The sequence below is a fragment of the Haliotis cracherodii genome, unplaced genomic scaffold (assembly GCF_022045235.1).
Source record: "Haliotis cracherodii isolate W230 unplaced genomic scaffold, xgHalCrac1.p SCAF_5, whole genome shotgun sequence".
Taxonomy (NCBI): Eukaryota; Metazoa; Mollusca; class Gastropoda; order Lepetellida; family Haliotidae; genus Haliotis; species Haliotis cracherodii.
The window spans coordinates 66,262,956-66,290,580 of NW_027266308.1; the positions used below are offsets into that span (position 1 = coordinate 66,262,956).

Sequence of the window (27,625 nt, forward strand, 5' to 3'; positions counted from 1 at the left end):
TCTGGAACTTTGATCTTCTAATGCCCAGGACCATTTTAAAAATGTTCATGAAAAGAAGAATATCTAAAGTCGATTATAAATGTGTAGTAACCTTAAAGTACTCCAACCAAAGTCATTCAGATTTGTATCGTTAGCCTCGGGGTAAACAACCTAGACATAGTCACAGCGCTGTGGTATCATTTATTCAGATTTGTATAGTTAGTACCGGGGTTAACCACCTCGACATAGTCACAGCGCTGTGGCACCATTCATTAAGATTTGTATAGTTAGCGCCGGGGTAAACCATGGGCCACCTCGACATAGTCACAGCGCTGTGGCACCATTCATTCAGATTTGTATAGTTAGCGCCGGGGTAAACCACCTCGACATGATGAAGGCACACATATTATGTATAAAGGGTAAAAAAGTTGAAAATAGACAAATATGTGTGAACACTATTTCAGTTATATCATGACATGTCAGCTGGATGTGAGAGGAAAGTCCGAACTGATGAAGTCTTAGATGTTTACCAATTTGGTAGGTTTCTGGCACGCCTAACTGGGCCATTGGGCCCCCATGGTTAAATGAGAATGCCCTAATAGTTTATAATAGTTTATACACAATACCTTCTGTAGACTTGCAAAATTTGGCTCAGGGAAGTCATGATATTATCACGTAGTGTATTCCTACCATGAAATATTAAAGTTCTAGTGTGTGTGTGTGTGTGTGTGTGTGTGTGTGTGAGAGAGAGAGAGAGAGAGAGAGAGAGAGAGTGTGTGTGTGTGTGTGTGTGTGTGTGTGTGTGTGTGTGTGTGTGTGTGTGTGGCACAGTCTAACATGAATATCCAACTCAGACACAGTATACTGACTCCGAGGCTACCAGTCCTTGTTTTAGCCACTTAATGCTGAGCGCCAGTCAATACCATATTTGTAGGGTATTTTGGTATGACGCTGCCGGGAAACGAACCCCGGACCTTCCGATCTCCGGGCGTAGGCACTAGACCACGGAGGTGCTCCAAACTTGAATAACATTTCTTGGAGATGTTTATGAGATATGTATGAACAATTAAAAGCATGTCTGTGTAACATACCATATGGTGTCAAATGTCTCTTGCAGCTTTGAAAAGAGCATTCTATCATTCAAAATGATTTATTAATGTATATTATTATTATTATTATTATTATTATTATTATTATTATTTTATTATTATTATCTGCTGAACAACTGTACAGTTAGATGAAATGGCATTTAATATCCGTATCCTCCAAGATTAATTTTCAATTCACAAAGATCGAACTCATATCCTCAAGTTGCTGAAATAATCTACACTAAGATTAAAATCCTCACACAAAATACTTTCATAACCAAACAGTTGTGGTATTGTTTGAAATAAAAGCCTTCTCACACCTACGTGGGAGATTATTTACACACACACTACTCCATTTAGTAGACTCCTAAACGATCAGACATGTCAATCTGCAAAAGCAAAGTTTTAGGAAAAGGTCCTGGGTCTCACAGGAGGTCGTCGTTATTAAGCACACTCTGCCTCACATTTCAGTTTTTATCCAGCAACATACCTGCGTGTTTTTGTAGTCACGTTAAGTGTAGACACTCGTACAAGATAACAAGTAACATATTTACACACTTCAGTCAAGACGCTGATATTCAAGTGAATCAATAATATCGACTAAACAGATGGCTGGAACTATCCCTCAAAATGCAAACATTCCACATGACGCTGTAATCTTAGTGTGAAGTGGAAAACACATCGATAATGTTTTATTTACTATACATCTGTCAAACTGTCTTGAAATCCAAAGGGGTACGTTGATCCCCATTGCCTCGTGTTTCAAAACAAGCTCATATATCTCAAAGTGGATGTCAGGCACCAGCTACTATAGATAATCGTTAGCTTTTATTGAATACAAAACAAAGAAAAGTCACCAGAGAATGAAATTTGTTATCTATTCGATTCATATTGCCGACTTAAAGTCCTCACTCCAGTAACAAAAGGTGGGGTTACAGACATGGCATCTACCGGGTTCATGTATAGAATTGCACCTAAAGCTGACAATGTAGTCTCTTATATTTTTACATATTTTACAATTGATTATTCACGGAACAACATGGGTTTTTCGTCGCAAAGTAAAAACACTAAATTCATGTAAATGTATTTGTAATTATCTACAAAAGGTCCTTTTCCTTTTGCATGTTCAAAAGCTGACAGTGACGTACGTTATGTCAGTGAAATGTTGTACTCTAACACTGGCAACAAGTACATGTGCATGCCTTTTCAGTACATATTCTGCAGATGTAAATGTGTCCATGCATGGGTATTGTTGCGCAATTTGCGGCAGGACAATGCTGGTCTTACTAGATTTGTTATTATCAAGAGCGTACGGTCTGTGTTGTGCGTTATCGAGTGGTCAGGCTCGCTGAGGTGGTTTATGCATGACATCATATCCCAGTTACGCAGAACGATGCTCATGATGCCAATCAATGGAGTGTATGGTCTAGACTCGATTATTTACAGACGACTGTCATACAGCTGGAATATTGTTGAGTACGGCGTTAAACAACAAACAAACTGCATTGATGTGGATATGGTGGACAAAATTCAATCTTTTGTTTCATGTTTGAAGAGTATGTTGTTATGCAAATTCTAATGTCAGAGAACGGCTCCCATAGCATTACCGAGCCACAGAGACATGTGTATTTAATATACTCATGGAGAACATATGGGATTGCATGAAGTGAATGGTAGTGATTATATGTTCCCTTAAGGGTTGCTAAAACTAGGCCTCTATTCCGGCGATGCGACGCTATGAACGAGTGCAACTGTGCAGCGTCTGCCCATTGGAACAAAGGCGCGGATTTCACACGCTAATGTAGACTCATTGCAAGACAGTGACTGTGGTTGTCGGGCCTACCGAAACCTTTTCGAATCCGGTGTGATGTCTCCGGGCAAATGTCCTGTCTAACACAGGTTTACGGAGAGCATCCCGACATAGAGAAAGTCTTGTCTGTACAATGTACCCTGCAAAAGGTGACTGAATTGGATCAGTTTGTCAGGCTCGATGAACTGGTTGATTTGTTGATATGTACCGGCGCGCAATATTCTAATGTGAAATACCGATCAGGATACTATTGCATTATTCCAACCTTGCGAACATGAAAGATCTCATCCGTGTTGCTGTTGCACACGAATGACAACCCAAGATCTATAATGCCGGTGTTTGATATTTTCTGCTTACTTTACTCACATTCCCATCAATGCTAACGGAATTATAAACTCCACAATGAGACGAAGATCTCATATTCACTTCTACATGCCTATTGGAAGAAGATTCAAAATATTGAACAGAGTTGGGATAAGCAAGGGACAAGGTATAATTAAGGCATTTTTAGTCCATGGGATGTGCACAATTACGAAATGAGTGAAACCTGTAACAGATGTATCAGCCCCATTGAAAATACTCGATTGTGATTGGTCAATCAGAGGTTTCAAATCACGCTCCCCATCTTTGATTTAAAAGCTATTCACCGCGAAAACTTATACAGTACGCTACGGTTATAACGAACTAAAAGGGACCACTAATTTTAGTTCTTTATAACCGTAGTTCGTTATAGACACATATATACCCTATATACAGAAAATCGACGGGACCCCTAAACAAGTTGTCATATCCGTCAGTACGGAATAAGCGTGTTCGTTATAAACGTAGTTTACTGTAGTTTTAGTATAGAAATTCATATGAAACATTGTCGGGAATCATCTTGAAATTATTATACGTATTACTAAGTTACAAGTTGCCTTGTTCCGGTTACCATACTATTCGAATTTTGAGTGGCAAAGGTGGTGAGCAGAAATCGACTGAGATTGATATCATAAGATTGAATCTCGTTTTCTCTACAGACGACTGGCGTGCTTAATCTTTTATAAGGGGTGCCAACTTCATGTTGGCTCATGAAGTAGCTGTGCTACTCATTTCCAATGCCAGTTGTATATGAGAGTACATTATTTTGATGTAAAAAGACCAATGTTTGAGCACAGACAGCGCTATTTTTATTATTAAAGGCTATTATCGACGTTTCCCTAATTCAGGTCTAGAACCCACTGAATAAAAGCGACCAAACCCTTGCCATATTCATACGAAATCTCTGCCAACAGCAAAGTCGATTACAGTAAATTGCGGGTATAACGAACCCAAACGACGACTAATGTTAGTTCGTTATAACCGTAGTTCCTTATAAGCATATATACAGCATAACTACAGCAAATAGCCGGGACAAAGAAGTAAGTTCGCTATATCCGTCAGTTCGTTATAAGCTAGTTCGTTATAAACGTAGTTTACTGTATACGATTCCGAATATAACATGAACAAGTTTTTGAATCACTATCAAATAGTGATGATACCAGGTGGTCACGAAAAGGTGAGCGTGTCCTGCCCCACTGGTGGCACCCGTCACAAACACATGCAAAGGCAAGTCAATTGACGCGACCATGAAGCTTTACTCAATATCTGTATATCGCTGACACCAAAGGGTTCGTGTGTAATGTTAAATATACAGGTAACCTATCTCTACATTGCGAACACAGTACGTTTATTTCCTAATTAAGCCAGTCAACCGAACAGGTATTAACAATGTGTCATTTTGATTTATAGATTCAATATGCCATTGGGGCGAACAATAAAAGGGTTTCGGTTACGCAGTGTGGTTTTAATAAGCGACTATGATATAGCTAGAATGTTGCAGATTGTACAACAAAACAGCTTCCATTCATTCATCTTGTCTCTTGTACGCACACCGTAACTGTATGTAACTCGTTAAGTGCTATATCCTTAACCCTGTTATTACGTGCATTTCTCTTGTGCATATAAATGCTCATAAAATTTAGTTCATTGCTTATTCAATGTATCAGGCCAATTGGATACTAAACAGTCAGGTAAACATCTATGAATGTACTGTTTAAATGTAAATGATGTATTTACATTTATAAATTCTCTCGAAAATAGTGATTTAAACATGTTGAATTGAGTTTTATAACCCCTTAGCAATGTTCCAGTCATATCACGTCGAAGTAACACCAGAAATGGGCTTCGCACATTGTAATCATATGGGCATTTGAACCCCAGGCCTTCCTTGTGGTGAGCAAACGTTTCAACTTCAAGGCTACCCCATTGCCCCTATGTGATCTATTGTATGAGAGGGGTACAAGTTTTCAATCATGAACTTGAATCAAGTTGTTGACTTCAAAAGCATCCTATAGATGGAATAAGTGTACAAGTGAGGTTATTAAGCCCCTTTAAATATTCATCAATATATTTTTGTTTTGTTTTTTATCTTCCGAATCCGGTATCAACTGATGTATTTGTTTCAACCAATGTCACCCCATGTCACTTCTCTCTTTTCTTGAAAATGCAGCAAGAGCACAAATTACTAGTATTTAGCTGGAAACGCATTTATTTTTCAAACTCATTCTACAGTAGCAAATATTTTCTTTGAAGCAAGTACATTGTGAAAAACCGATATGATGTGGTAAAATCTAACCGAAATTAGGATTGATAACAGGTCGACTATGTTTGACCTATGATTGAATAAAAATGAAACTTGGTTGGCTATACCTCTCAAAATTAACTTTTCATTGAATCCTCTGCACTTCACTCGTCTTTGTACACGATCTGGTTTCCAATCCAACCAGTAATAGTAAAGGTCAATCCGAGCAATTCCAAAGTATAGGAAAAATTTTAGTGATGTAATGCACACACACAGGTAAAACGTAATTGTGCCCTTTCAATAAACATACACCGTACACAATAATCATTAAAACGCAGAAGTATTCATTAACTACAGAAGTTTCATCATCCACTCCATCTCCCAGTCAAATATTTTCTGTCGAGCCTCATTTCTGTGTTGACTTCTTGCAAGACTTCTCTTCCTCCTAGAATGGCTCAGTTGGTGAAATGTGAAGGGGGATATGGCGAATCTGCTGTGATCGGAACAGATGTGTCCTGCCCACACGTCCAGGTTTCGCTGCACGTCAGCTCTTATCAGATCAACGTCCAGGTCATCATAGACATGGAACTCGACTTCAGTTACGTTCTTGTTGTAGACCATGAGAACCTTTGAAAGAAATACCCATAAGCAATCGTCACATTGATTGTGTCGTATGTATGAAACATCAATATGCAAGGTCATAGAGAGTATTGTTCGAAGCCACTGACTGCCATATCCTTGAACACAACTACGGGACACTACTCCGATCACTGCCTTATGGCGCATAATACAGCATGGCAACCTATGCACAAAGATCCGAGATGGCGTAATATTAAACAATAAAAAAATCATCTCATAATAATCTATAAGCAACTACATTTGATAAATCATATATATAATTCATAATACTGCATAGCAGTGATTACCTTCAGAATTCCTTTCAAGCTCTTCACATCTTCCTGGTGATCTATGAAGATCTGAACCCTGCCTGCGGCCCTGTAGGCCATCTCCTGCTCCACAAGTTCCATCAGTGGCATCGGATTCTTCTCGGAACTGAACATCAACATCTCAATACTACCTGAAGGCTCTGGTCGATAACGTGATGTCATCAACGGCACTGTAACGAGGCGTTATCACAAGTTAGCTGGAGGCATATAATTCTGTGCTGCAATTTTGTTACTGTAGAAAAAATATGTTTACACTATCCCATGTAAATCAAATCTGGTTTTCATAAATCTCGACTAGGTTTCAAATGAAACCACTAAACAATGTACGATCATGTATGATGATATTATTTGTTATCCACAAGACTGTATCACAAGAGCGATAACTACAACTTCAATTCCTTATTGAGGTTTTCAAAACGTTTCACAGTACACATGTGGAAGACATGTTGCCGTGGGTTTTTTTTAACAATGAACTTTGCATGCATTTGTGACCGGTGCCACCGTTGAGGCAGGATACACCGATCTGATCCCGACCACCTTGTATCATCACTACTTGATAGTGATTCAGAATCACATGGTCATGAAATAGTCGGAATCGTACAATCGATATTATTATTACCATGAACAGGGTTTGGTCGCTTTAATTATGAAAGATATACCCGCCTTTGGGTAAAAACATATCTTACTTAACAAAGAGTACAGCTGAATGTTTTCAACACAGATGTTGCCATCATGGCAGGCGAGGGAATGGACGCTTGACTCTGCGTTCTCGGTGTCAAAGAACGTTGCCCGGTCTGTCAGATCAGGGAATGCTCGGGTAGCTCGGTTTATGAACTTGTCCACAACCACTGAACAAGCCTTCACTTTCTCATCCCATATGTGACCTTCAATGCAAACATGAGGCAAATACACAAACAGCTTCTTTTATCAGGACCAACTACCCATTTCGTACTTCCAGCCTACATATAATATACAGTTAGTTGAAACATTAAAATGTCAAACCACAAACATTGAACCAGTAGATGAATTGCAGGATGAAAAGAAACACATTCCATACTCAGGTGTAATAAATATCAGCTAACAACGAAAACACGTGGACATGTCTTAGACATCAGTTCACAATAGCGTTTCTGCAGTGAATTCTGGCAACAGTGAAATCAATTATCAGTAGACACCAGCCACCATATTCAAATCTGAGAACATTCCCTCAAACCTTGTAACTGAACTATGGTGTATATGTAACCATTCATATGTAATGAAACCATGGTATCTGGCACAAAATGTGCTACCTGTCGCCGGACATCCCCCACATAAATTAACAAGACATTTCTGTATGTCCGGATTGATGTCTGCTCTTGGAAGACGGCCAAACCCAGCAGCTGAGGTCATTCGCTCCTGCAACTTTCTAACTTCCTCCTTGCGGAATGGTAACGTTTCACTGCAGAAAACTGGCTGCTCGGTCGTGGAACATAATCTAAAGTAAAATACAAAGGGCGTTTACCACTCCACAGCGGTATATAGATATGGTTGTTTAATATACAGTTTGAAGCAAATACCAGAGATGTTGTCAAGTGAATTAATATTGCATCTCATCTCAATATACCTACTCATTAATCAAAGTCGTTTAAGGCGCCACAGTCTCAGATGTGTCACAATCTTTCGTTCGTGAGTTCGAATCCCAGATTTTCCAAGATTTTGATGTTTCCACCAGTGAGCTTCTTACCTGTGCTCGAGGGTTATATCAATGTTGTAAACGTATAAGACCTTCATTAGTTTGGGATTTCCTTCCACTGTGAGCTGACACGCTGTGATATGACTAAGATAGTGCACAAAGACCCAACTAACATATATATATACTGAATAACAAAAGTTCCTGTGACATTGAATAAGATTTAATGCAAAGTTATGCTTTTTACCAAATCTGAAACAATTTCGGTAAACAGATAAAAGACTCCGGTAAGTGTTCAAATGCTTTAATTTGCCATACTGACTTCAGAAAATGCGTGATGACACAATGATTGACGTAACGTTCACCTCGATGTCGGTACACTCGAATCCGTCCATCGCTGTGGCTGAGGTGAAAACGAGACTCGTCAGTGAATAGAACTTGTCCCCACTGCATGGCCGTCCAGCGTAGACGCTGTCTGCACCACTATAGACTTGCTTGGCGGTGGTTTCCTCTCAAAATGGAACGTCTGGCGGGTCTTCTGGCGACAATGCCTGCACATCTGAAGATATTCGTCGAAGGCCAGGGACGCTTCTTGCAGTCACTGTTGCTGGCTGGAATCGATTTCGTAGGTGTGTTGTCCGAATCCAGTTGTCTTGTCCATTATTGGTTACGCGTGGTCTGCCACTCCGAGGATGGTCTCTGACTGCATTCGTCTGTTGCCAACGTTGCCATAAACACCAAATGGTGTTTCTGTGGACGTTAAATTGTCTTGGAACATCACGTTGACTCGATCCTGCTTCAAGCATACCAATGGCTCGCAAACGCTCATTTTCGGACAGGCGTGGCATTTCGTAATGTTGAATAATTGCGTAATTTTGTTGTTATTCTGAGTGGTTGTTGTCAGCACGATGCTAAACAATGCATATGTAATCCCGATAACGTACATGTTTTTTATACCCATTCTTGGGCAGTGAAATACATGGGGCTTGCATAAAAGCCAACTTTTGTCTGGAATGCATGCTTTTCTGTAGCAGTTGCGTTTTTGTGACTTGATTCCATACATGTACTACAGTATTGAAAACCAAACTTTACTTTACAGGAACTTTTGTTGTTGAGTACATTTACAATAAAAAAAGAACAGCTTTATTCCCGGTTGTTGTTGGAAGGATGAAACCAGAGGCGATTTTGTAACACTAAAACAGCATTCCTAATATGCTGCTGTCAAAGAGCTTCACTCAGTGCCACACTAAACGAATCACCACACTGCAGCTTTATTACATACCCCTTTTGATGAAACTGGAAGGTAAGGTACTGTTTCGCACCTCCTAGAGGATGCATGTCACAGATCCCTTTGTCAAAAGGATGAATAACAGGACCACCTGAGAAAACAAGGGTTTGAAAATGTTAATTATGCAAACATGTTCGAAAACACAGGTTCACGTTCGGATCTTTATTTGATATGACATTGTAACGTGGAGTTATGACAGAATCATCGTTTCGACTCATGCATATGTGCTGTTACGCATAGGGTAGTTATATCTGTATCTCACCGTCAAGCAACTCCTCTTGTAATTCCAGTATCTGCCTGAAGTAGGTCGTGTTCCGAGCGTTCCAAAGTGTGATGTAGTTCATTTCATTGCCAACTTGAAGTGGTCTGATATCCACATACAGTCGATCCTTGTGACACCCTACTCCTAAACCCCTCATCTCCTGTCTTAGAAAGGGCGTACAGGATCTGAACAACATTTTAGCCAAATGAACTAGTTCAGAATCATGCCGATACCCGGGTGGCCTCAATTCAACGGCCTGTCCTGTTTGGAATCTATACATTTCCTCCACATGCCTAATATCAAAATTTATCATATTTACGGACTGTGTCCGGTATCCGGAACCCTTAATTATTTCTACTTTATCGTCATATTCCTCGGAAATAAGATCTAGACACATGAGCAGCGACGAATCTACCCGCAAATAAGGTCTATTTGGACAACTCATATCTTCGATTGTGTAAAATTCAGATAGATGGGTTTCTTTGTCAAAACCGGTGAACAGGTTTGGAATTATAGCTTCATTTTCTAGTGATTCTGGGTAGAGGTATTCTATTTGCTGATGTGGAGGAGGGGCAACAGCAAGCCTAGCAATGTCCTCATGAGAAAACTCTACCCGTATCCCAATGAAATCTTCCTGACTCTTGACAAACACCTCGATAAATTGGGGGCTTGAAAAATTCATGAAATCAAACCCAGAACATGCAGCCAAAACTGCCAATCTATCTAAACTTGAAATTGGCGAACTTGTGAGCTGCAATCCCCTGAAAATATATTAAATATCATTGGTTTATGACAATATTCATGACAAAATCATTCATATAACATTTGTGGAAAACATTATTGAAATTGATTAACGTAGCACTTATTAATTGTTTGTGTAAATTTGCTTAAACTAGCATTGGTACTATATGCTGATGGTCAGTCTACTCGCAAAACCTGGAACATGCCTTTCAACACTTTTTGTCCAGCCTGGTTAAATCGGAAAATAATTATCTCAAATGATTGATATCTGAACTAATGTGTGATTTGCATGTTCCTATTTAGCAAGTAGAGAGAAACCAATATTTTCTTAATTAACAAACCCAGTGAACTACCAATCATACAAGCCTAGTATAGTTTTCAAATAATATGGCTAATTATCTCTATTGTCGACTGATCAATTGAATAAGATGATGAAATGAAAAGAGTGATTTTATCAAGGGTGCGGGTGAATGATGATGGTTCCTAATTTACACATTGGATCTTAGACGTGAATCTTAGGACCTGCAAATTATATGTTAATGAGCAGATTATGGAGTTCAGCGGAAACACAGGTCATGTACCTTCCTTCCCTGTAATGCAATGGCACGTCTGGTTGTTCAGTAAATGCTCTTTCAACGTTCACGCCTGCAAAACAATTAAAAACAAAAAATGCAGCAGCTATTTCCACAGTATTAGTTCATTTATCTTATACACCTCCATTTTCTGTTATCAATATGACATTAAGTGTTTTTCAATGACGTTTAGTTTTGTGTGAGTCAGGCTAACAAAGTAAAATATGTAAAACCCAACATTTGTTATATAGCCGTACCTATGGCTTCTGTCTGCGCAAGTTTAGCGAGTTGTCTTAGCTTTAGTGCCATCCTGGGTGTCATAAGCCGATTACTGCAATATGACCAAGGCTCTGTTTGGTTTCTGGAGGGAAGACAAGGTGTTCTACATCTTCGTGTAGAGAATCCACACACATTGGTGGAGTTCCCCTCAGGCCTGAACACAACATCACTCCTGTCGTAGTGATACAGCCTGGAACAGAGTATCTGAATTAAAGTAAAGAATAAACAATTTACCCGAGTACCGTATTCGACGTAATGAGCGTCCCGCTCTAAGCGACATTTGCTAAGATATTGGCTAGTGAACAATCCCAATTATCACCCCTTCCGATTGATCAATGAACACAATACTTATTTATTCGCGTATAATACACACTCGTGTGTTATATGCACCCTTAATTATGGGCATTTATTTCTGGAAAAAAATATATCTGTCGGACATAAACATTTTAGGCTGTCAACATAAACCACGAAATTTATCTTTCAACTCTGTTTTTTTGTCACTAAAATAACATTCTAATAAGGTCCCCCTATTTCTAATTTTGAGAGCGCCCTAGGCGCTTATTACGTCGAATACGGTAAACATTTAAGCATGGAATAGCATGGAACAGACTGCTGTAGTCAGCAGCTTTGCAGTGTGGCATGTCGTATTTTCATACCTTTCCATGTCTTCATAGTTCACCCTGCTCAGAACACCTTGAGGTGGACCACACACTTCATCTACACCTTCTCCAGAAGGAACGGTATCGCCTACATTCAAGGTGGGGGCCTCTCTCACACACTTTTGAAATCGACTGTCATTGACTGCGAAACACACAAAAAACAAAGTCAATTGCCAATTTGCGTTTCACCTCGAACGAACTCCTCATTATATTTTACATGAGATACCATTACTTTCTAACAACACTATTTATACTGTATAGGCGATATATGTAATGGAATAAAATTGAATATACTAGATCAAAATCAGTGTTCAAAAGCAAACGAAACAGCTTGTATAGGGCATAAAGGTAAAGGTGTGATGGGAATAATATAAATGGATCACAGAAAATCAGTGACACGCATCAATTTTTACCATCGTCAGCAATAAGATCTTCAAACATTGCTTTTTCAGTACTCGTGTTTGTTACACCGTCCCTCTTCATCGCAACATGGGCAACAGCGAGGTCTCTGTTAATGCTGACATAGTCAAATCCGGAACAGACGCACAGAGAGCCAAGTCTATCAATGGTCGTGTTGGCGGCTAAAAGAGGATACAGCCATGTTAATCAGACTTTAGATATGTTTAGTGTTTAGTCAGGTACATTAAACAAATGACACTGTATTACTTTGCTCAAACAAATATATACACAAACGTAATGTAAAAGCAAAACATATATGCAGTACCATTTACATACATTGTTTGTTTTTTATGAAACACATGCCAAAGACTTTAATCATTGCACGTATGATTAGAATTGGAAATTCTAACTTAACCTAAGATATATGAGATGTGTTTAAATTTACTGTTGACATGTTCATCCTTTGAATACAGATTTGTACAATGCAAATATGATAAAACATTCGATGCATAATGTATTTGTGAGTGTTAAAATAGAAGACGAAAAAACATCAAAACCACTTTTTGTTAATACAAAAACAGTTATATTTATATCTGCAATGCTAGGTTTGGAAAATGTTTTGTGATCAAGTTACTTGACTATGTATTGAGTTAAACTTAATCACCATTGTTATAGCCAAAAAGGTTTTAATTGTCTGAGACTATTCAGGTCTCACTATGGGATAAGTTATTGTACAAGACAAATCATGGTTTTATTTATTATGTATTGTATTACTGATCTTCATTATCATACTCTGAAAGCATTGGCGTCATCGATGTAGACTGGAAGATGTGCAGTGAAATAACAGTTATAATCCAGCTGGTTATTGCATCGTATAGCTCAAATGGACATCACTATCATAAGACGACGGCACCTTATCTCACAAAGTGTAGATCACTCCAATTTGATAAATAGCCGTATTTTGAATAAAGACAAGCCATTATTATGTATCTATGGTAGTCACCTAATCCGCGTTTGTTGGTTCCACCAAAGTTGTAAACGTATAAGTTGCAAAAGTGATAAGAGCCTTTCATAGTCGTTGGATAATAACTAATTTCAATTTAATATTTATTGATTACATTTGCATATCATGACATTGTTATTGTTTTTTCCGTTGCAATACTTGGCCTGAGAGGAGAACACACACAAACATATAATTGTGAGTATTTTTGCTGATATAACAACATAGTATTGTCCGATATGATGTGTTTGTATGAACGTATACCTGGCATTCCTGTCACCGTCACTACAGCAGCTCTGCCTTCATAGTGTAGTGAACTGTTTCCATGGTGCCCATCAGGAAAGGCTGGGCTTGGTTCATCCCAGGCAGCTAGTACTATGAGCGTAGCTATGGGAAATAAATTCTAGTTTTATCCCAGGCATGGTATCATAGTTACACTTGTTCTAACCCAAGGTAGTCATTGGCGCATAGTTTTTCTCAAGTTATTACAAATTTTCAATCTTACGTTTTCTACTGAAACAGTCGGATTTCCCGTGTATTTTAAAGGCGAATAATAGACCAACGGGATCGGGTGTCATCGTTTCCCAATTGCGTGTTGCGATGCTCATGATGTCAAGCACTGGAATGTCTGGTCTAGACTCGATTATTTACAGACCGCCGTCAAAAAGCTGGATTATTGCTGAGCGCGACGTTAAACAACAACCAAACAAAAATCAAAGGCGAATTAGGAAAACAGTTCTGAGATAATCAATATTACCAAACATTTTGCAGAATAATCATATATCACACATATTTAATGTGTTTGCACATTACTTTCATTTCCTGAAATTACCCCTCAAACCCTGGCAGGAAATGTGGCTCAATAAATTATTATGGGAAAAGACACGTACATACCATTTGACCACTCTATTTTGACCATTTGACTTAGTTTAGTGATTGCACGGGCGAGACGAGCTGTCACATATCGACTGGCACAAATGGTTGTTGAATCGGTGCTGTTGCATAGTGAACATGACAATGGGGTCAATTCACAAAGTTCACTTTCCTCAGCGGCAAACACAATGTCCGTTCCTTCCAGAACCTCGAACCTACAAAAGAAACAGAAACTCATATGATATGTCATGATCCAGATTTCATCAAGAAAAGGTGTAAAGTTCACACCCAAAAACCTTGGAACCTGGTCTTCTCCAAGTTCCTCTCGAATAAATTGAATAATAAAATAATTAAAACATGTCAACTTACTCGTTGAACTGACTGCTGGTCCTCACCACCCTGTCGCTCATTGCGCCACAAACCTGGTCCTGTGTGAGAGGAGGGCCGAGCTCTGCGGGGCCATCACAATGGGCCAGACAGGTAATGGACAAACTGGACTCTGTGAGAGTCTCTCTTTTCGATATTTGCGGATTTAACATAACATCCCTGAAATAAAAAATATTGTTACTTTGACTTATTAGCAATGCAAGTTGATGATATAACAACATATAATGTGTCAAGAGTTATGACTAATGGCAACTGTCGTTGCGTGCTCCAGTCAGTAGCATTCTATAGCTTCATGACGACGGCCTATTCATAATCGACAGGACAAGACAAATCAGTGCTCGAGCATAAACAATGATATATGATGACACAATCAATTACGTCACATATTGTAACCACCCTAATCATATTTGTCGGGTTTTGAATTTCCTGCCCTTGTTCTCCATGGGTGTTTTTAAAACAAACGGTTTTTATGCCATGGGGTGATCCCCAGTGTTAATCAAACAACCGCTCTTATTTCTCTAGAACTACGCAGATTGAACTGACTTTATTAAACATGTAACGTTGTCGTATGACTTTCGTATATCAGTGTTGTTTCGTACTTACCATATGTTTAATCCAAATGCTTCAACAGAGAGAACTGACTTTTCAACAGAAAATAATCCATCTACTTCAAGTGTCGCTTCTGTGCATACTTCTAGTCCATTAATGACAGATTCCATTTTCATACTTGGTTTTACTCTGTGTCAATACAAAGTCTATATTTGAGCTGTATGTATTTATATCATCAGGCGACTTTGTCCCATTTTACAAATATTGGTAACCTGGTATCTAAACTGATGTCCTAAATAAAGTGCACCAACTTTCAGAGACGTTTGAAGCAACGCGAAGTCATGTTGAACGTAGAACATATGTATTTAATGGGAGTGGCGAATTAGCATCATATGAAAACAAATTCACTCCATAAAAAAAAGTAACAATGACACGAAGAAACAGAAGGTCAAAATGAGATCATTCACAGTGTGTAACAAAAGAAATGTAAGTCACTGTAAAGTCATAAATCTTGATGAAACATCGCTCAAGGTTCAAACTGTTGATTGGTGGCAGCGGTCGCCTTCTGACTTGCGTGTTCATTCTGTTGAGGAAGTCCCGTGTCAGCCTTGTGGTATGGGGTCTAGGGTTATCAGGCTGGAATACTACTAACGCGTGGCTATTGTTGGATAAGAGGCATCACAACGGGTCGCAAAACTTCATCCAGATAGCTCTGTGCAGTGATGTTGCCTCGTCTCCACAGGCCATGACACCAACGCCTCTTAATGGCTGAACTTCCTGGACACGTTTCGGCGCTATGCGTTCACCTTGACGTCTGTCTACAGTCATCTCAAAACAGGCAAAACCTGCTCTCATCGGAGAAAAGGACTCGACCCCAGTCTCGAACCTGCCAACGCCGAACCCTCCATGGACATATCAACCGGTTATATCGGTGTTGTGGCGTCACGTCATCCCACAGCAGGGTCGATGTGTTCGGATGCCATGTTCCCTCAATTGCCGCGACACGGTGTTGCTGTCGCGGGGATAAAGCGGTGTCGGAGATGAAGTCCACGGATGTAATGGGTTTCAGTGGGTGCGGTCACGCGAGGTCTCCCGCTCCTTGGTGTCTGAACTTTTGACAAAAATTTCGCAAAATGCACGTTTTTCATTATATTCATATTTCAGCTATATTTCATCGAATACACCTGGTTGTATTTGTTCGAAATATTTCACCACGATTTCATTTCTATGTAAGTACATGTAATTTAACCAAAAACCAACGTTTTGGCGTACTTTCTTTTGGACGTCAGTGTAGTCCACGCTTATGTTTACAGAGTGACTTCTTCATCTGCCAAACCAAATTGCTTGATTATTTCATCACTATTTGTCTCATTTACATGTTAGATCCATGAAATTACATTATGTTTTATGTCAAGTTATATACAATGAACAAATAGACACATGTAAACAAGCAATGTGTATCTACATTATTTCCATTGGTGGGTACAGGTTGATCGTTATGTCCTTTACTTTCCAGGAAACAGATGCGTTGAAGAAAATCTGAAAAGTTACAACATGCTGTTTAGACAAAAGACTATTTGCAGTCATTGTTACTGTTCTTCAAAATATGTATATATACTTAGACATTTGGCTAGGATACATTTGTTATTAAAATTCTTCACTTTTTGTTTATTGGATATGTAAACCTGAACAGGGCTAACGGCAAACCTAAGCATAGTGAATTGTGGCGCCGGCCGTGCCACCTTGAAACACTGAGGCTTCAAAGATAATATCTGTCATTTGATATCACTAGATTAATGAACGTTGATCTTGACATTTAGGGTGCGGAAACTACACGTCATTGAAGGTATTTTTGACAATGACCTATCAGACCAAGCAATCAAATACCGGGAATATTATGATTATGTGAAATCATGCAGTCAAACAATTCTATCAACCCTCTGATTCGAATCTTGAAACTTGAGTCAACAATGCGGACATTAATAAAACGACAAATTTGAACATGTTTCTGTGATTGTCATGCTTTGTTTAGACATCAGTGGACATGCGATTGCGATCCTGAATTGTTAAGTGATATTACAACATGTTAGCCTTATATTTGCAGATGTACAAGCTAACACACACATATACATACACACACACACATATATATATATATACAATATACAATATATAAAATATATATATATATCAAGTTGCATACAAGTCACTCTGACCATCAGAGGTATGATATGCTTTGAACTAATACCTTCTGGAAAATATCTACTGTAACGTTGAGTGTATCTGGAACATTCATTTCCACCATGTCCTGTCCATCTGAGGTCCAGGCGTGAGATGTGATGTCTCCGTGTAGTGGTGATGATGCTTCAAACTGTTGGGCTGGAAAGGGGTAACACATTAAAAAATGAACCTAAAGTTTGTACAGGAGGAAAATAAATCTCTAGCCATGTTGTGCATTGTGATTAGATGTATATTTACGTTTTGCTTTGATAAATTCTTTGCTAAGTAATATCACGAACCTCAGTAAAATATCGCTTTTTTCACAACAACGTCTATACACCCTTTTGAGGAATAAGCGAGCAACCTAACAATGTCATTTGGGTTATTCATCCAAAGACACATTGGGTATCATTTCTGAACTGAAGTAGAATGTAGAAACTACCCAGAGTCTTCGATTTAATGACACGCTATCCACTCATGACAGACACGTTATGAATCGCCAGTGTCCTTTACAAAGATGAGGATGTATATCGCCCCCAGTGTCATGTAACACATATAAGACCAAACGAAATTCAAGAAACAGGAAGCTTGTTAGCATTACAATAATGACTCCACATATCACCAGAAAGGACACATATGTATATGTTTTACCCTTTCATCACATTGACATTCTTATACTATCAAACTGTTCCATGTTGTGGTAAAGACGTCCATCTACATATAACTTTGTTTATCGATTAACTGTAAATATACACACATATTGTATATCTGCCACTTGCTCTGAACCCTGTCCTGCCTCTAGCAGAGGCCCTGGAGTAACCAAAGACGCTAGCCAGGGCTTGTGTGTTGTAAGCAAGAGATAGTTCTACTGGAGGTAGTCGCCTGACCACTGCCACAGGTATGCGTATGAGCTGTATCGGCCCAGTCTCCCAAAGGGGTGTTGTGTAGTTCACACCCATTTCCTGGCTAAATTCTACTTCAATGTCAGCCCGTAGTTGGGATACACCTTCAAGCTGTAAGACAAGAATTAAACATATGTGTCGAACATCTGCTGGGAATCGACTCGTTAAGTTTATTTCAGTCACAATAAATCAGCAGTTATCATTAAGTAATTAATTGATACAGTTATATAGAAGGGTTTGGTGACAATAGGTGGCTTTTCATGTGTTCATAATGAAATTACTGTGATGTTTCTCACCTGTGATATGTATTTCAGCAGTTTCGGCTTGTTGTTGACCTTCTTTATGAGTAGTTCACTGTAATCATTAAATAGGAAGTCTTTGGTCCAAGGTATTCCATACACCACAACACGCAGCCAGGGGCATCAGTAATCGCGCGTTGAGTCACAAATTCATTGGTCGTTGGTGTGAAGACCTGTGCTTACTGGTTTCACCCATATTAAAACGTCTACAACATGCTTATCTTTGGATTTTCCTTCCACACTACGTTAAGACTGCCTGACGTTTGAAATATTAAAGCCACTAATTCAAATATTATAGTCCGGGAGACAACAGTCGGTTTGCATATATGTATTTGTCTTAACATGGGGATTCCGGGTCAGAGTTGATCCCCAACAACCTATGTTGGTCATCAGAGGCAACCAAAAGGATCGCGTGGTCAGGCTCGGTAACATGGTTGATTGCGTGCCATCAAACCATACCGCAGTTGATCCTTGTTCACAATATCAGTCACTGGATTGTCAGATGCCTACTCTGTTATTTACAAGCCGCCATTTTGTACCTAAAATATTGTTGAATGCGGCGCTGGAAACAAAAATACGAAACACAACGCTAGCTGTTGTGGTATGAACACACGGATATACACTTTTACAATATACTTACAACACATATGACATATCTGTTCCTCCGTGACAATCTATGCACCTCACGGTAAAGTCATCCTTCAGCTTGAGAAGGTCCTCTTGCGACGGGGAAAAGGACACATCTACCTGTCTCGATCCAAAGGTTTTGTGGACTGCAAAATATTTGTCAGCACCTTTGCTTTGATTATTATGTTCATTGAATGGAATTCTGGTTGAGAAATTGGCGTGCCAGGTGAGATTTCCGAGTATTTTGGTGAGGATGTTCGACAAGTAGCGACGATGACGTAGTTTAGTCTCCAGCGGCAGATCAGGTCGTCCAGGGCTGTAGCGGAAGTGAATGTTGGCTTCCTCTATCATGTCATATGGCCTTTGAAATGAAAACATATCCATTTGGTCAGCATACTATGTTATATTTTGCCATGCAACGCATTCACATTACGTGTACTGTTAATTACATACACTCTTTAAGATACGAAAATTGGACAAAGGAATATATCAGGTAACTAAATAGATTATTAATACTCTAGCTACAGAAGTGCAGGATCAACAATGAGCCTCACTGAAGGTTCGCACAGAAACGAGAAAGAAACTGACAAGTGTTATTCACCTATTTGTGAAGTTACTATTTAATAGTATTTCACATCAAAAAGTTGGCCTTGTCTGTAAGAGGATGTGTGTATGATATTTTGAGAATTTCGCATTGGAGCAAACTTTGAAAGTTACAATATATTTATTCACCAATGCCAGCATAAATTTATTAGTATATTAATTCACTGCAGCTTCGTGTTCCTTTGTACAGAAAAGAAATGTCGCCTTATATATTCACTACTTTCTTTACTGCCAAACGTCGATAACAACATTTTCATAGCTTCAAAACCATATTTCCTACTTTAGATTGTTACGGGGTTTCCTAATTGTTGCAGAAAGTTCATACTATGCAAACACCTTTATCTCACTAAACATTTATATATTAATTTCTTTGAATTACAGAATCCAGTAGTCTACTAAATGGGTCTTGTTCATGATGGTTGGTTCGAACACCTAACATTGTTTTTAGTTTTGTCAGTACCATATCCGTGATCATGGTTTGAAATATTATGAATTATTACTCACTCGCACATACAGGCACGAACGCACGAACGCACGCACGCACGCACGCACTCACGTGTTCATGATGGTGGCAATCCTATAAAATCCTACTCACTCACTCACTCACTCACTCACGTGTTACAATCCAAACAAGTCCATACAGATTTAAGAATTGGGGCCTTAAATTTATACAAGGACGGCAAATAGTAAGTGGGTCCATGTACTCTAGAAATTTTATATGAACGAATCACTGAAAATCAGTGATGACACCGGGTGTTCGCGAAACGGGTAAGCATGCCCTGCCCTACAAGTCGCACCTGCCACTATTTGCATACAAAGGAAAGTGTATGTTTGTTGTCTGACGCCACACAGCAGTGCTCCCACCAGGCGACTGCGGCATGTGGACAACAGAGACAATCAATTGATAGGCATGAAAATCTGTCAGACAACAGCGCATTTACTGATCCTATTGAAACTAAAAACGTAAATTAACTTGTGAGTGTCGCTTTCATAGGCGTTCCGCTTGTTAGAATGTGTATGTGTAAAATTCCCCGTCACTGTGCTTTGACACTAAATGTAATGAAAAGATATTACATTCAACATTATATCCTGCTTTAGTGTAATCTATATTTTCTTTCTGTAAACAATGATAAAATTCAGTCTCTTTTCAAGGACACCTTCCAGAAGATGTCGCAAATATTAAATGATGTTAAGGCTAGATACTATCCATCAAAATGACAGAAACGTTTTGCAAACAGCAATATGGTTTGGAGATCACCCGAACATACTCCCCTATCATCCGCCCTCATTGTATTCCTTGATTAAGTCAATTATTTCAAGTCGGCGTTTTCAAATCGTCTCAAAACTTTATTTGCGTGCTACTTGCTTTTTCGGCGTTCGAAATTATCGTTACATACTTTCACATTTGCCTTAAACACATTTGCTGGAAATCAATAAACAAATCTCTTGGAGTATATTTCCTTTAAGCAATTTGTGTGAGTAACTGGTGCTACCGGAAGGGCATGACGTGCTTACCCTTTTCGCGAACACCTGGTGTCATCTTCAGTGATCCATTCATGTAAATATTTTCACCGTCTTCTTTTATTTTTTAAGCCCGATGGAATCTGTTTCGGCAGATAATCCAGACTGAATATAAAATATTATCCATTACTTATTGTTTAATAGCCCCTGTTTGCAAATATAGTTCCCAAGGCAAACCATCTTTGTCATTAGTTGTATTTTCCTACATTTTACGAAAGCGGTTTAATCACAACACTTCCTTCCCTCCACTTCAAGTATCCTATGGCTCTTCAGAAGTTAGTGGCTTCTGTCAACCGTTATCACTGATAACCGCCTCAATTGCTGTCATCCGTCTTACTATCTCCAACCTGGGCACCAGCTTGTGGTCATGATTATGTTATCATTTTATCTGTAGAGTCATTTCCTCCAATAGAAGTGTTATCGGTCACTGAACCTCTGCTGAGGTCTGAAGGAGTTTCTATTATCTCCACGAAATAAAAGACAAACCAATACGTTCGCTCATCGTTCACCACTACTTCCCCGCTGAACTTTGCAGGAGTGTATGATGGTTAGAATAGACATAATCTCAGTTATTTCTTTAAAAAAAAAAAATCGAAATACTTTCTTTAGAACTACATATATATTTATATATACTCTACAAAAAGTAGGGGATACGAGATATAAATGTTATGATTGGTCAGCGGAAGAAAATCAGGTTTGACAATGACTGACAGAGTCAGAACGGATTCAGAACCAAAAGCCCCATGGGTCAAGAAATGAAGTTTTTCTTTATGTGTCATATGGGATAGTGATGTACATAAACAATTTAGAATAGTTTTGAATATTGATATATACTCCCCCCCCAAAAAGCCAGATTTGTGTGAGGTAGGAAAATACATTTATACGAGGAACCGTACACGGTATTGAGCAAAAACTTTGAGGAGAGAACGCTTGGTGATTGTAGTCATTTCAGGTATCGGTACATAGGAAAAGTCCAAGGTGGAGGTCAGCTGCCATAAATATCGCGTATGTCCCCCTTAAAAACCATAGTGACCTGCCATGTCCTGCCCATGGAAGAGACGAGTATGCGAATCACATCATGGGGAAAGGTAGCCCACTCGGTCTGCAACGCAAAAGCCAACTGCTGCAACGTCTAGGGTTGTGGTTGACGTCGGCGTAGCCTTCTATCCAATTATCCATCAGTTTTCTCTCTCGGGTTCAAATCCGGGGATCTGGGGGTCCGGGGAGAACATTAACGTTGTGGTTGTGTAGACAGGCTCTTGTGATCCGTGCTGCATGCGGTCGAGCGTTGTTGCAATACACCGTTGTCGTTGGTTGCAGTTGGTAGGACGTGTGGTAGGGGACGTCTTGGTGTAGACAACATCAGAGGTTCAGAAAACAATACTTCGACAGTGTACTGTTCACAAATGAATCCAGGTGTCATCTGGACAGCTTTGCTGGTCGTGCAAGCGTCTGCAGGTGTCCAGGAGAACGTTGCGTACCGAGGCTTGTGATACTTTTGTGTTTCGTCAGTTTCTGGTGGAAGTGTATGGGTATTGGATGGCATCCCAACTCATGGGAAAACACAGCTCATCATTGTTGATTGCAATTTGAATGACCTACGCCACCAGAACGACATCATTCGAGATCATGTTCTACCCTTTGGACAAATACAGTGACGTAAAGTAACGTTGGAGCAACATAATGGCATACGATACAGGTGTATAGCCTTGCTGTACTGTTATGGCCGCCTGTTTCTCCAGACTTCCAGAACACGTTTGGGATGAGAAGAAGCGAAGCCTACGATCGCGACATGACCAGAACCATCCGGTAATTCAGACAATCCATTGATTGACGCCATGGGCATCAATCTACGCAATTGGGATACGATGCCATGCATCAACAAAGTCCTGCGAGCCTGACCACCTGATCCCGTTACGGAGGCTCTCAGGCAAGTTGTTTTGTTCGAAATAAGCTATCAGTGAATAGGTACGCTATAGGATGAGACTGTAATGTAAATGTTGACCTTTTGCGGCTTAAATGCAGATTGGTTCGTATACCCCACAGGTCGGTGATAATGAAAATCGAATGCGCACTGATCTACTCATTCGGGTATTAATAATGTAGCTCCATGAGCATTCACTTAAGTGATTTTGCGCATTCTCGTCTTAATTAAAAAATATATATAAATGTACAGTCCATTGGAAAAAATAGACGCGAGATCGAGACTATCGTGATCTCGCGTTTTCATTAATATTTGTATATAACCGTCACCACCCGAATCTGCGAGCTCTTTCACCTATTGAAGGCTGCCATGAGTCGAAACGGTGCAAGCAAACAGAATATGTGTAAGGATTGTTGGAATATGATCCCGGTTATTCAAATTAATTTCGAATCATGTTCAAACAAGGGGAAATATACATTGTTCCGAACTGCAACTGATAGCGTAAAAGTATTGGGTAACCTGAAGTGGTAAGTCGTAGGACCATGTTCGATGATTGATTAAATACAAACTGTTGTGTTTATTTACATTCAGGACACGGCTCACTTGACTATTGTAGGGCAGCGTATTTTCTTGTTTTACAATGATTGTAACTGTGTTGGTTGGGATTCGGTAGATGCTCATTGCATTGAGTTTGGACAGTGATAGTCGTCAGGAAGTTACTATATTTAGATACCAGGTGCTGTGGTGTGTAAACTTCCGGTTCGGTATACCGCGGACGGGGATAGTATGTCATAGAAACATATGGAAAGTTATGTGATGTTCTAGTGCTGCTAGACTGGGTAGGACACGGTATAGAAACTACCAGTAGCTTGCTAGGCTGTATGTAGTCGGACAGGAGCGTGTAAACGTATCTCTCACACATTTGATCTCTCACTCTTTTTCATCGCTTCGGACACAGCTTTCATGTGAAGATCACCCTGGATTCCCAGCCTATGCCTATCTCGGAAGCTTGACCTCTTTCGCCGCTGGGTGAATATGTATCACTGACTTTTGCTACCACCACTGTGGGGAGTGTAAAACCACGCCATTCAAAGTAATTGTATTAATTAGTGCCACGTTTTTAATCGAAAAATTTGTGTTTGTTCAATATTCGGCTAAATTTGTCAACTATCATCAGCTGCTGAAGGGATCATTCAAATCCTGCTGGGTACCATGTAGGAAGAAGACGTCGATATTGCCAGATTGCGAGGTTTTATGTCTTGTCGAAATGTCGCATTATTTAGGAAAAACACCTTTGGGCTATAACACGAGAATACCAGATCTCGTGATTTTTGCCAAACTTCGCCTGCTGGTGATCTGTCTTTTAGCCATTTACCTGGTTTCCAAAGATCGAGGTCGCGAGCAAGTCCATAACAGTTTTCATAATTCGGAAACAGATATAAAAATACTTAAATTACTGAATCAAAATCACATATCTGTCTCTCTATGACAGAGTGAGTGAGAGAGTTGGGTTCAACGCCGCTTTTAACAATATTCAAGTTATATCACGGCGTGTCAGCTTAATGTGGGAGGAAAGCCCGAAGTGATGCAGGTCTCAGACGTTTACCACGAAACCGCGATATACACGTTTACAACGAAAACCCATGAACACGGGTATGGTTCTGACAAACCTAGAAACATAATCGGGGTGAACCGGGATTCGAACCCACAAGCGCCCAGGGACGAAACTCTGCAGAGCGAATCGCGGCGCCTTAGACGACTGGGCTACGCGTAGCCCCCTATGACAGGGAAAATCTTTATGGATTCATAGACACTGAACTTACACGTCATAAACGTTTCTGAACATCCTTCGCCATGGGACCGCCTCCGTGGTCTAGTTGTAGAGCGTCCGCCCGGAGAGGGGAAGGTCCGGGGTTCGATCCCCGGCCGCGTCATACCAAAAGACGTTAAAAGATGGTACTTGTTGTTACCCTGTCTGGCGCTCGGCATTAAGGGGCTAAAACAAGGACTGGTCGGTTCGGAGTCAGTATACTGTGTCTGAGTGGGGTATTCATGTTAAACTACGGCATGGTATCTCAGTGAGCTAGCACTATAAATTGGCATCAGTCCGGACTAGTTCAAGCAGCCACACAAACACACACACGTACATGCACGTCGCTATATGAGGAGGCGACGTTAAACCCCATTTCACCGCACCTCCTTCGCCATGGATAATACAGATCAATTACAATAAGTGCACACTCACCCAGCTTGGACAATATGTATTGAAATACGATTTTCAGTTGGGAAGTAGATGCTGGAGATCTTAGCATATATCCCATCCCCGCCAGATCCCTGTGAAGCGTTGCATCTCCATGCTGTGCTCCCAAGAATAAGCTGACCAACTCTCCAGTCCCTGCCAACATCGTTTTGAGTGGTTACCAGAAGGATCCTGTCATCCACACACACGAGTCTCTGAAAAATATACGTGCACTCGTGATCATAGGGAATATTTGGACAATGTTCTCGATTCTCGATTGAAGCGAGAGATATACGATGATTTTGACGAAATCAGTCGTACAGCTCGTAACTGTCATTTGGAACACCTCATATTAACCTTTTCGAGGTTGTATGAACACCGTTATACCTCACTTTCCTGATCTGGTTAGCGGCGCTCTGTTTAGTTGGATGAACGGTCGTTTGTTCAGCGGTAGAGAGAACTAAGATCTGATTTTAATGTGATTGTACACAAGAGTGCATTTTTGTTTTTAAAATAATGCTCTAAATGGTGTTTCATCTATATGTACAATCGGATCCTTGCATGACCGTGGGACAAAACTCTACGTCGCCTTAGTTACGTCAGGGCCATCCGTACCTGCATGTGCAAAATCAGAAAATACCTAAAATAACATCGAACCTCAGTCGCCGTAAATAAACATGTACACACAAACCTACCTGCAGCCTATCTCACCCACTCACCTTTAGTCCGTCAACGGCATCAAGATCTATAACATCACTGAGGACACCAGAACTATGTAGTTTGAAACGTTCCCCGTTGTCGTCAGTTGTGAAGTCCACGTTGTGGTGGAAGGAGTTGTCAGCAGAGAGACTCTGGAGTCCCACCAGAACGAAAAAGAGAACTAGATTCAACATGACAAGCGTGCGGTTTGTTCAGCTCAAAAGCATGGCGCGATATATACGCTCGATAAGAATCTATCCGTTCGACCACCAATTCATTCCTTGCAGGAGTGAAATACAACCCAGCCAAACTTAATTTGTTATCTGCGTGTCACTCACATTGCCAGTCACGCCCGCTTAACTACTGTAAGAGCATTGGGTAATAAAAATAACCTGTCAGTATATACACTGAGTTATAAGCTAAGGTTTTCACAGAGCTGCGCGAACAACGATATCATGAAGAGCGTTGGCTGGGTGGGAGCAGCCCTCCTGTTGCTGTGCTCATACAGTCAAGGGTATTTCTTTCAAGACGGCTTCGATCATCAGTATACCTACTCCTCTGTGTCTGAACTGTTCGGCCATAAAAATATCACCACTGTTCTTAAGGTAAGTTGACATTACTGTACTGTAATGTGAAGTTTTATTTGTTTTAGGTGTTTCGCTCTAGATATTCTTAACTTATTATTCGAAATGTCCATGTTGGTATACACCTCTCTGACTTATAACGGATCTAAGTCAGAAAGGCTAAGAACCCTGCTGTATATTTTAACAATGTACAGATTAAAAAACAAAACAACAAAGAGGGTTTGGGTGATCCTGGAACAGTTAAGCTGGTTAGGCTCATCAGCGCAGTGCCCTTTCCCACTCTACACACAGTCCCAAATGGGACTTCTCACAGGGATTTCCCGAAAGGGTTGAAGGCTGTATTCCTGGAAGCAAACCCGGGTACTCTCCCAGTGTCAGTCAACAGATTGGGAAGTAATATGTTTTTCCTGAATCACATTAGTGTCAAAAAGGACAGAGAATTCAATGATAAATTTGGTTTCATTGGATCTATCAAAAGGGACAAGATCAGGTTTGTTGGTCTGTATATGTCAGAGGTTGTACACGAGCCTATTCCAATTAATTTAACATATGTCTTTTTCCATGAAGCCCTCTACATATTCTGGATCTCGTGGATGGACCTCTGTGACAAAACCACAAGCAGGAAATTAAACCAACTGTTATTCAACATGCAGTAGACAGCCTCTTTAAAACATACTTTTCATTTAGATACAATAAAAATCCCAGGGGTAGAAGGCCCAGGGACTAAGTGCCGATAATTAAAAAATAATAAATTGTCCAACATATTTTATGCTGCCTTCCGCTCGTCCAAATAACTATCAGCTTTTGCATGTTTCTGCAGCTTTCATCATGCTTTCGGCATTTTTTGTCCTTTGACTAGATCAACTGTTTCGGCAGCCATATTGGATTTAAGTTTTTCAGTGA

At 39.9% G+C, this 27,625-nt stretch overlaps 1 protein-coding gene across 1 annotated transcript; it reads right to left on the reverse strand.

The window, feature by feature from the left end:
• Positions 1-5,515: 5,515 nt before the first annotated feature.
• LOC139442621 (uncharacterized) lies at positions 5,516-26,410 on the reverse strand. The gene is made up of 21 exons (XM_071223476.1): positions 26,159-26,410; positions 25,446-25,654; positions 19,166-19,513; positions 18,523-18,580; positions 18,082-18,337; positions 17,353-17,483; positions 16,570-16,643; positions 15,159-15,293; positions 14,538-14,714; positions 14,190-14,383; positions 13,560-13,682; positions 12,310-12,477; positions 11,894-12,038; positions 11,216-11,427; positions 10,968-11,031; positions 9,646-10,406; positions 9,378-9,474; positions 7,716-7,900; positions 7,113-7,310; positions 6,406-6,596; positions 5,516-6,106 (listed from the first exon to the last, which is right to left on the reverse strand). Exons 1-21 carry the CDS (start codon positions 26,330-26,332, stop codon positions 5,831-5,833), a joined length of 4,176 nt encoding a protein of 1,391 aa, XP_071079577.1. The 5' UTR covers positions 26,333-26,410; the 3' UTR covers positions 5,516-5,830.
• Positions 26,411-27,625: the final 1,215 nt, after the last annotated feature.